General features: G+C 40.9%; 1 protein-coding gene across 1 annotated transcript in view; it reads left to right on the forward strand.

Annotated features, from left to right (window-relative positions):
• The window catches only part of FAM81B (family with sequence similarity 81 member B), a gene marked incomplete at its 5' end in the record, with an annotated part of 59440 nt that extends 49890 nt beyond the window's left edge, over positions 1–9550 (forward strand). Inside the window, 3 exons of the mRNA XM_006775586.2 lie at positions 5993–6128; positions 7467–7662; positions 9293–9550. Of these exons, the coding sequence (XP_006775649.1) occupies positions 5993–6128; positions 7467–7662; positions 9293–9426 (466 nt within the window). The remainder of the gene's footprint in view (positions 1–5992; positions 6129–7466; positions 7663–9292) is intronic.
• Between the last annotated feature and the right edge of the window lie 1734 nt (positions 9551–11284).

The raw sequence follows: 11284 nt of genomic DNA on the forward strand, positions 1-11284 counted from the left end.
GGGGAGTGGCTGGGGGGGTGTCAATCAGGGAAAAAGGAGACATATGTAATACTTTAAACAATAAAAAAGTAATAGGCATTCATTATAACACAATGAAACAAAAATAAAATAAAAATTCACCATTTCAGCTGCTTAATGTAATTAATGCTAACACACCTTCTTCCTTTTTAATATAAATACAAGACATCCCAAGAAATGTATACACACTTTGAATAATTATTCATTCCAATGGGTTAAATTTGAAAAGAAAAAAGCATCAATTGAGCTATCATCTGTTAAGTGTATATATACTTTTTGGGAAACCCTGTATATAACAGAAAGAGGATGTTTTGTGTGTATTTATATTTATGCATAACATGTATATTATATGTACATATATAAATTACTCATATATAGAGAGAAAGCATGGAGTTTTTTGTTTGTTTTTAAATATATTTTTATTGATTTTCAAAGGAAGGGAGAGGGAGAGATAGCAACATCAATGATGAGAGAGAATCATTGATCAGCTGCCTCCTGCATGCCCCCTACTGGGGATTGAGCCTGAAACCTGGGCATGTGTCCTGACCTGGAAGCAGTTCATAGGTCAACGCTCAACCACTGAGCCACACTAGCCAGGCAAAAGTATGGTTTTTTTAAAAAAACTAATTCTATACACATTACTCAATAATTTACTCTCTTCCAGTACAGCTTGGATATCTCTCTAGATCAATGAATACAAAGCTGCATAATATTTTAACTTACAGATGTGCCATAATTAATTCAATCATTTATTTTATTGATAGATTTTTTCAATTTATGGTTACCATAAACAAACAGAAAATTATTATTTTATATATTGGAAAAAACAAGGGAGAAGAAGAAGGACAAGAGCACACTTATTCGCCTCACATATTTACATCAAACTACGACGTTCCCTCGTCTTTTGGAAGAAGCTACCCCTTTTTATAAAGGAAAACAACTTCCAATCTTGATGTTATATAATATATATATATATATAATATATATATATATATATATCCGAAAATAACCTTAGATATAGGTGCTTTTGTTTCTACAGGCAAGATTCCTAGATCAAAGATATTATTTATCAATTTTTATAAAAATGTACCAATTTATACTCCCACCAGCAGAGTATGAGCAGATCATTCTCAATATTCTTACCAACACTGGAATTTCTCTCTTTTTAATATTTGCCAATTAGCCAAAACCGGTTTGGCTCAGTGGATAGAGCATCAGCCTGTGGACTGGGAGGTCCCGGGTTCGATTCCGGTCAAGGGCATGTACCTGGGTTGCGGGCACATCCCCGGTGGGGGATGTGCAAGAGGCAGCTGATCGATGTTTCTCTCTCATCGATGTTTCTAACTCTATCTCTCTCCCTTCCTCTCTGTGAAAAATCAATAAAATATATTTTTTTAAAAATTAATATTTGCCAATTAAGAATGGAAAATAGCATCTTCTGTTTCATTTGCATTCTCTTCACCATCTGAATCTTCTTTGTGAATGACCCATTCTTATCATTTGTCAAATTTCGTATTGTGATTATCATTTTTAAATCAACTTATAGGGTTCCTTCACATCAGGGACATCCACCTTTAACCAAGGCATACATTGCAAATGCATTTTCCTCAACGAGGATGTAAGACAGAGATAGGCCTCTTGTTTATTGTTTTCCATCAGAGCACTTGTCAAATCAAAGTAGATGGTGCATAAAATTTGTTTTTCTTTTTTTAACGTGTTCCTGATCAAAGAGATTAAAAGATTTTAATAACACTGAAGGGTAAGTTTAATTTTCCCATTTAGAAAATTTAATAACAAATTCAAGTTTAATGGTCAACTAAATATATTTTATATTGAATTTAGGTCACAGTATTGTCTAAGGGTTTGCTACTGAATTCCTGGGACTTTGGCACTGATCACTAGACCTAACAAAGGTGACACACAGGCTCTGTAATTCAAACCCTGCATTGAGCCTCTTTTCTTCCAGAAGGGTCTTAGATGGTCAGCTAAGTAATGACCTAAGCCAACAGCTTAGTGCTTATAGAGCAAGTCGGGGCCCTCATGAAACACAGCTGTCTCTTAGCGCAGGTTTGGCAGAGGCGGCACCTACCAGTCACTCGTCTACATGGCTCCTACTGCTGATGCTGTCTAGGTGATAGTGATTTATAAGAAAATAAATAGTATTTGACTGTCGAATCTCAGAGGGAAGGCAGGGGTGGGCTGATGGATTGGGAAGAGCAACCAAAGAACTTGTATGCATACTAATATATGCATAACCCATGGACACAGATAACAGTGTGGTGAAGGCCTGGGGCAGGGATGCAGGCGAGGGCTAGAAAGGGTCAATGGGGGGAAAGGGGGGCATCTGTAATACTTTCAACAATAAAGATAATTAAAATAAAAAAAGAAACAGTCTTTGGTCAATGAAACAAATGCATAGACTTGAATTTTATTGTACAATTTTGAAAATGCTAACAAACTACAAGGCAAGGACTTGTCTCATTCATCTTTGTATCCTCAGCACAAATAGAAGCCAATGAATGAATGAATGAATCGTTTTGAGCACCTATAATATGTGTTTTGGAATATCCAAAAGACATAATCATAGCCACATACAACTGGGGAGAAAATGCATAGTAACAAGCTAAATACAGGTAAAACAAAAGTTAAGATAATGTTAAATGAAATATATCAGCAGGCAGAAATGTTCACCCAAGTCTGTAGAGTGAGTCCCACCCCATTTCAAAGATGAGGAAACTTATAATTAAAGAGATTAAGCCAAAACCGGTTTGGCTCAGTGGATAGAGCGTCGGCCGGCGGACTGAAGGGTCCCAGGTTCGATTCCGGTCAAGGGCATGTACCTGGGTTGCGGGCACATCCCCAGTGGGAGATGTGCAGGAGGCAGCTGATCGATGTTTCTCTCTCATCGATGTTTCTAACTCTCTATCTCTCTCTCTTCCTCTCTGTAAAAAATCAATAAAATATATTTTAAAAAAAAAATTTACCCAGCCATGCAGCTAGAACAGCATCTGATGACAAATTTCAGGTTAATTTTGTTAAACTTTGATGCTTCCATCTCATGATTCCCCTTATTAGTAAACTAATCCTGTATGAAAATTTAGGGAAATAAAAGATCACATCTGCTTGAAACCAGAAAGGTATGACGTTGTGAACATACTGGGACTTAAGCTCAAGTACAATTTGGAATAATTACCAGGAAACAAGTTTGCTATCAGAGCGGAGTTGGACTTACTTTTCAATTAATGTCACTAATCAGAAATCACAGAATATTAATAAGAAATTACTTTAAGGTGCATAAGTATACACTTAGCAGAAAAATTGTTTCTGGAAATTAATTCCTTGCTTCTGACATGTCCTCATTTGTGTATGCCAACCATACTGGAGTGGTCAGTAGGATGTTTGCTCCAAGCCTCACACTCTGCCCTCATCATTCATTCACTCTCCACACAGCTCTGCCCTTGGCTCTGCAGTGCCTATGGATCCCATTACATTTTCTTTTACTCTTTTGTAACTTCCCCCTTATAATTGCCTTTGGTGTGTATTTTAACCTGTATAAAAATTAAGGGGAAAAAAAAAACACCCAGCCAACATTATCCTAGTGAGGTTTCTGACCATAATTTAAAAATCGGACTTTTGTGTTTTGAGAACAAATAAAGAAAAAGCTGTCTGTCTGTCTATCTATCTAAATATCTATCTATACATACATACATCTATCCACCTATCTATCTATATATGTCTACATCTAGTAGAAATATCCCCTTAACCACTGCAATAGAGGCTTTGGGAACTAAAATGTGAAAACCAAGATAATTCATCTTGTTGACTTTAACTGTAAGTTCTACAATTACAGAATAGTCATCTCCACATGGTAAATCATGTCCGTTATGTTAGGGAAAAGTCTAAGGAAAGAACAAGAGTTACATAACTTTTACTTTATCCTTTTTGTCTTTCAAGGAGAACGCTATTTATATAATGCTTTCATAAACTACTGACAGAGTCTGACTTCTGATTGTTACCAGGAAAATGAGTCTCCAATCGCAGGCAAAACTTTGTAATGAAAGGATCATAAGTAATGATTCATTCTTTATGGCTTTATTTAAATTTCAGAATTTCAATTACATGCCCTTCCAGAGATATTACTTGGGCACACTGGTTTTCAGAGGGATTTTAATATTGTATCTGTGATGAGAGTAAATGCTTTCATTTTATTTTCACACTAAAGGTGAGCAGTGATGGCTGAATTCTCAATTGTGAAGCTACCTCTGGGTTATCTGAGGATTTAACAACCCCTCCTTAACCATCACTATTAATATTTCCAACAGAAACAGGGAAGGAAAGATGAAAATCAAAGATTAGATCTTTAAATAGCTTGGCAAGTCTATGATTTATTTGTGAACAGCCCTAAAAAAAGGTATTGAATGAGGAAAAAATTACTCATTTGTTCACTTATTTAGCAATTCTTTATGAGCACTTTCTATAGTCTAGCCATTGTTCACAGCCATGAACAAAGTAAAATTCTTGCCCTCATGGAACTTAGGTTCTAAGGTGTCTTTTTCAGGAGAGCTAGAGAGGCATATACATGCAGTATATGTCCAGCATGTTTTAAGCAATTTTCAATGATAAATATCACACACTAAATTATCTGTGTAAATTTTTTCTTAAAACAACTATTATTTCAAGCCACAGTAATATGAATATTTCCAATATCAACATGCATTATTCCTACCCATCTGATATTTTGCCTAGTCTAAAAGGGAATTTGAAACTGACATCACACCAAGAGCAAGTCACATGCAGAAAACACATACAGGAACCACTCGCCAGTCCTCATCCCTCATCCCACCTCTTCTCAGTCCTGTATTTCCTAGTCATTCCAGTTGTGGCTCCCCTTTCGGCTCACACCCTCAGCCACTCTACAGTGACTTTTCAAATTGATGATATATGATTCCAACCCTTTTACCACTTCCATTTTTTTAAAATCCTCCGTTCTCTGTTATTTAATATCCCTATGGCATATCACCCGGATGCCAGTAGTCCCTTCTTGCACCTTTGCCTATTTCTTCTATGTGTGCCCCCCAAGAGTAACTCAGCACCTCTTCAAGCCCTCCCCGTCCCCTGCTCCAAAAGAATCCACTCACAGAGACCCATGGGTGGCAATGGGCACTTTACTGATGATTTCACCCGAGACAGAAAGACAACCAAGGAACACTCTGCTTCCCCCAAGTTCTTGGGGCTCTGCTCCTTCTCCCTTCCCCCTCCCTACCCCACCTCCGCCTTTTCTCTGCTCATTTAAACAATGCAGTCCTGTCTGGCCCAGCTCCTCTCCCAGCCTCCTGGTGGCCTGGGTAGAGCAGCGGTTCCCTTAGCCAATGTGCCCACAGCTAAGACTGTTTCCCACACTTTCTAATAAATTTTAAATAAAAAATTAAATTTAATGACATGTGAAGAGAATTTCTGTTTCAGCATATGTAAAGTTAGATGGACTACAAGCATGCTCCTTTGTTCGTTTCTTGTTTATAAATAAGCCATGCTGATCTGTGTCATCCGTGGCTGCTTTCTGGCTGCAATGGCAGCAGCAAGAGCTCAGTGGTTGCAAAAGAGACCGACCCAAAAGCCTAAGCTATTTACTGTGACCCTTTACAGAAGCTGGCAAGCCCTACTCCCAGCCCAGGTGCCTCAGACAAGTATTGCTTCTAGACACACGCATGGCCCAGGGCTCCGGGAGGAACCTGCCTGGTGGCACGGGTTTCTGTCTCCTGTGTTTTAGGGCACATGGAGGGTATTGGCAGCAGCCGGGCTGAACACGCGCTCAGCCAGGATCCACAGTGTGCTCCCTGGGCCGCAAATCACCCCTAAGTACTTGCTACACACATTGACCCTCATCATCTGAAAACACACACACAAGAAAACAACCTACAGATTTTCTTCGACACTAAAGTGTACTTACTCAAATATAACGCAATTCTTCCCTTAGACTGAACTCACTTGCAAATAATCTGTACGAGGAAGTTGAGAAAAATCAAAAAAGGACAGAAAGCCAGCTCATCAAATATGACAAGGACCAGCTGGGCCACATGAACTCGTGTCTGAAGCTCCTGCAGGAGAAGCAGGTAAGGACCCTTCTGCCCAGGGCGCTGCCGGCCGCCTGGTCAGCACTCACCGCCAGGGTGTCCCCAGGCCTAGGCGCTTCGCCTGAGTGTCAGTGCTGCTCTGTGGGCCCAGAATAGGAATCCAGCCGCCTGTCTTCCGCTCCTGTTTGCTGTTCCCCAGGTCTGCTCAGAAAGTGCTCTACCGCTAGTCAAGGGACCAAAAGACGGTTTAAAAACCCAGATTCCGGGTCCCAACCCAGAGCCCGGGCGTCAGACAGGCCTTGCCAGGCTCCCCGCCAGCGCCCTGGCGATGCTTAGACACAACAAAGCCTGAGACCTTGTACCTGAGACCAGCCGTTTCGCCTCTCCCGGGAGCCTGAGCCGATGGAAGGTTTTCCGAAATCCTTTTCCAGCTCAGACCTTGTGCAGACCACCCCCACCCACCCCCGGCTGTGGGGGGAGGAGGCTGCAGTCTGGGGGACACCACCACAGAGCTCCCTGCTCCCGCCAGCGGGGTGTCCACGCGGCTGCGCCCTCAGGAGAGCAGCGCAGGCCACCAGGGTCCTCAGTGGCTGCCAGCCTGGCAAGCCATTCAAATCGGGTTTCTGGAACTGGGGTAGAAGGGCTTTAGCCATGCGCGGCCACTCCTGCAGCCCGGTGGGCCCGCAGTTGTCCTACCTGAGTCAGGCAGATGCCTCCACCAGTCCTACGGCACTGGGTGGCCACAGGATCACCTGCGGGCAGAAGCTCTGTTCTCCCTCAGAACCAAAGGGGCCAAGCCAGCCAGTCCAGCCCGTTCCTGCTCCCACATTCCCTCCGGGCAGAGGGAGGAGCAGAGAAGCTAATGAGCATCACCTGGAGCGCTCCTCACCTGGATCCGCTGGGGGCTCCATCAGAGACCAAGTGAACCAGAATGTGGGGGTAGGTGTGGTCCAGGTGATTCTAATGGACAGCGTGGAGAATCACTGATCTAGCTGAATGCTGTCTGCGGGAGAAGTGATGCTCAAGAATAAGGCCTCTAACATTTAGGAGCAGGTCCCAGGAGCGTGTCAAGCAGAATCTACAATGCCTTCCTTTAACACTAGACTGAAATCCCAAATCCTCCAGGCGTCTCAGCAAGGCCACAGCTCTTTCTCTCCTTTTCCTCCATAATGTAGGGAATTGCAGAAACTACAAAGGATCCAGGCCAAAGGGATGAACTCTCACACTTGGGAACGTAGTTTTAGATACAAGGGAACTTTGTTCGAATGTTCATGTTTAACATGGAAAAGTGATATTGTTAAAAACATTCTCTAAGCTGAACTACAAAGCCACGAAGATTTTCTTGTTTGCAGCTTTATCATGTGTTATCTTTTCTAGGAAAACTCTGAAAATAAAATGGGAGAAAAATTACTGCAGCTTTCAAGCAAATTAGAGAATTTCATTAACACACACACACAGGATGCAGCACTAAGCAAAGTTAAGCACATAGAAAATAAACTGCGTAAAAAGATGAGCCAACTGGAAAAACACATCTGGGATGAATTAGAGAAAATGCAGAGTGAATGTCAATCAGGTGAGTGGTACCTTTGATTAAGAACAACAACCCTTTCCTAGCCAACCCCTCAGTTTTCTATGTTGCGCTAATGGCTGGCAACTGATCGCGTCATTAGTGACATCCTTTTGTATTTAACCCAACTTTCTAAATATGCCATAGAGTGTCAACATCTCATAGGAAGGTATATAAGTTGAGGGGTTTTTTTGTTTGTTTTCTTTTGTTTCTCTCTCTGAGATCAGAGACTCATAAAGTTGTTGGACCTGGAAGGTCCTTGGGGATCATCAAGACATGGCTTGTGGGTGTATCATAAAACAAAGAGCCTAAATCCAATGCCTCCCCCCCCCGCCTTGAACTTGCAGGTAATAAGCCTGGACAGATGTCAGGCCGGAGCCCTGACATTTAGACATCAGAAAAAAAGATACATTAACAGTGTCCGGAATAATGACTGTCTTTCTAAGGAGGCAGCAGTGTCAAGCTGAGCTAACTTCAAAGAGGATTAATTTGAAAGGCTCATCTAATTTGTCAAAGCCCAGGACATGGATAGGTGTTGTGGAGCAGCCATCTGCCTCCAGCCACAATTCTGAGGGAATTACCAGGATCCAGAAGTTTCCTTTCATTAGAGAAAGCCCCACTCATTTTCTGCCCTCTAGATCTCAGAAAAGTGTATGTCAAGTCTACCTAATTTTGATCCTGTATAGAGGTGCCTTGAAGGTATCGTAGAAAACCATCATGGTCTCATTCTGCCAGATGTGGCTGGCACATAAGTGAAATTCTTTGCCTGGAAATCTGACCCTCACCACCTCTACCCCCAACTCCCACTGCCAAATCAGAATAATGAATTATCTGGCCAGAAATCATGTCCCAAACCCACCTGACCCTTCTTTAGGGCCCTGCTTCCTCCTTCACTACCAGAGGTTTAATTTTATTCATTCCAGTAGTTCAACCACAGCATGAGCTCAAGAGGGGTTTGCAATCTCTGCATGTTATTAAGTGGGAGTTTAGAAAACAGGGACTCTGAATTAATGGTTTGCTCCTTTATGCCTTTAATAAAAATGTGTTGAGAAATGATTATGTGAAAGGCTCCGGTGAATAAGAAATGGGCTATACCCAAGAAGCTTGATATCTGGTAGGTAATGACCATGAAAAATTAGACTTTAATGAGAGCTACAAAGTGCTGGGGGAGGGGAGTGTGCAGCGGCTGGTGGCCACTCTTTAGGTCCCTCAAACAAGTTGATGTTAGAGAAAGTTTAAAATCTCATCTGAGATTTCAAAAGTCTTTACCTTCAATTTGGTAACAAGAATAAAAAAAGAGAGATCATCCAAATCTCTTGTCAAAGTGTACAGAAAAAAAGCTATTTTAAATTTCTCTCTTGAAATATAGAATCATTTCATTCTGCAATATATTTGGGGGGAAGAAAAGAAAGGAATTGAATTAAAATTCCACAATGAAGCAGATACAAGTTGAAACACTTTTGCTAATGCATCTTCATGACATACAAGAAACGGTTACACATTTTTAGACTGGTCTTAATAAAATGTAATGTGCTTTGAATTAAAAGATGATCATTTATGGATTGCTGTTTAACAACTTTTGTAAAAAAACAAACGTTCCAATGCATTGTTCAAGTATACTCATATCTTCTTTCAGGTTTTAAATCAATTCATGACTCTCTCACCTCCCTCCAACAAATACAGAAAACAAAGATGGATTTAGAGATACATAAAGTACAGAAAGACCTAAAGAAATTACACCGTAAGATAGTTGATTTCCAGGAAGTGTGAAACTTTCCAGTCTTCTTTTTCACCAGCCAATGGAGTGGTTTGCTGGTAAAAGCTGAGAAGAAGAAAGTTAATATCTGAGATGTTCATTGCTTCCTCTGTCTCTGTATTTCTTACCACCTTTTTAAAGGAGATGACTGTATTAAAAAATCCAATAAAGCAAAGAAGCTTTCTGAGGTTTTCATTAATTTATTAATTAAAAAATTAATGAATTTTTTACATACATGCATTTTTATTTACTTACAAATAAAAAAGAGCAATCTACATAATGTAACTGAGTGAGGTAGGGCAAGTGTAATACATTAAAGAATGGCAAGAACTGTGGCAAATTGGAGACCACTCGCCCTGTCTAAAAAGAATAGCCACTATGCAGTTCCTTGTCATTATTAGCCTATATATAATCTATTACTGCCCCAGATTTCACTTTTCAAGAGAAATCAGAAATCTGGGTTTTATCGACATGGGCGCCCTGTCTAGACCAGTGGTTCTCAGCCTTGGCTGCACATTAGAATCACCTGGGAATCTTTTTAAAATCCTGATTTCTGGGCCCCATCCTCTGGAAATTCTGTTTCTTTGTTATGGGGTGAGGCCACAACATTAGTAACAAAGAAATAGAATTTCCGGAGGATGAGACCCAGAAATCAGGATTTTAAAAAGATTGCCCGGTGATTCTAATGTGCAGCCAAGGCTGAGAACCACTGGTCTAGAGGCACCAGGCCTCTCTGAGCGTGGGAATCCTAGTCAGGATGTTCCAGGCTAAGTTGCTATACTTAGGTGCAAAAGCAAGGACCCGGCAAGCTATGCACTGCGCAAGCGTGCCTTTCTACATTTGGCACAAAGCTTCTTTTATTTGTGCTTGTTTTGAGCTTGTCTATAAGTTGCCACTGACCAGCCTGTTGTTGGTTGCTTTGTTTGTAATGAAGCATGTCCCATTTGCCTGCTTGTACCCGTGTGTTCTTTCCGTTTCCCACACCCAGAAGAGTCAAGTCCCTGGCTGAGGAGCTTGCCCCTGACAATATGGAACCGCTCCCTTTATAAGCATTAACAACAGTTGGCCCATGGGTTTTGCATTGGTGGATTCAACTGATCTATGAGTGGAAAATAGCCCCCCAAAAAAGAAATCTCCCAAAATGTTCCAAAAGAGCAAAACTTGAATGTTCCGTGCACCAATCACTATGCTGAATCCATGAGAATAAAGTAATGTGTAGGCATACTCTATTGTAGTCCATATGCAAATATAGGTTATATGCAAATACTACACCATTGTATTTAAGGGACTTGAGTATCCTTGAATTTTAGTAACCTCAGGGCTTGGGGCTAGGAGGGTGGTCCTGGATCCAACCCTCCCTTCCCACCCTGAGGGTATCGAGGGATAATTATAGTTCCTAAACTAGGAGGGAATATCTGTGGATAGATACAGTCCATGGGCTGTCAGTTTGCGACTTCTGACCCAGAGATTTTTGTTTTCTATCAATCCCCATATTTGTAGCAGGTAATATTGATTCATTTTACTCAACATGTATCAGAATTATGAGCAACTAAGAGCTAACTCATTCAAAAAAAATAGAATACAACAGTTTCCATGAATGACATCCAACATGATTTAATCTAGGTGCTATATTTAAAAGCACTTCAAAAACACTAATTAGTTTCCTACAAAATTGAGTCATGTATAACTTCTAGATATGTTAAATGTAGAGCCTGGTATTAGACAGTAAAATCAATAACAATAAAATTGACTGTTCATGTTCTGCACTATTCTCCCATCCAAGTACTAACTAGGCCCAAACCTGCTTAGCTTCCGAGATCAGACGAGATCGGGCGCGTTCAGGGTGGTATGGCCGTAGACTGCACTATTCTC

This window comes from Myotis davidii, unplaced genomic scaffold (assembly GCF_000327345.1).
Source record: "Myotis davidii unplaced genomic scaffold, ASM32734v1 scaffold44, whole genome shotgun sequence".
In the NCBI taxonomy this organism is placed as follows: Eukaryota; Metazoa; Chordata; class Mammalia; order Chiroptera; family Vespertilionidae; genus Myotis; species Myotis davidii.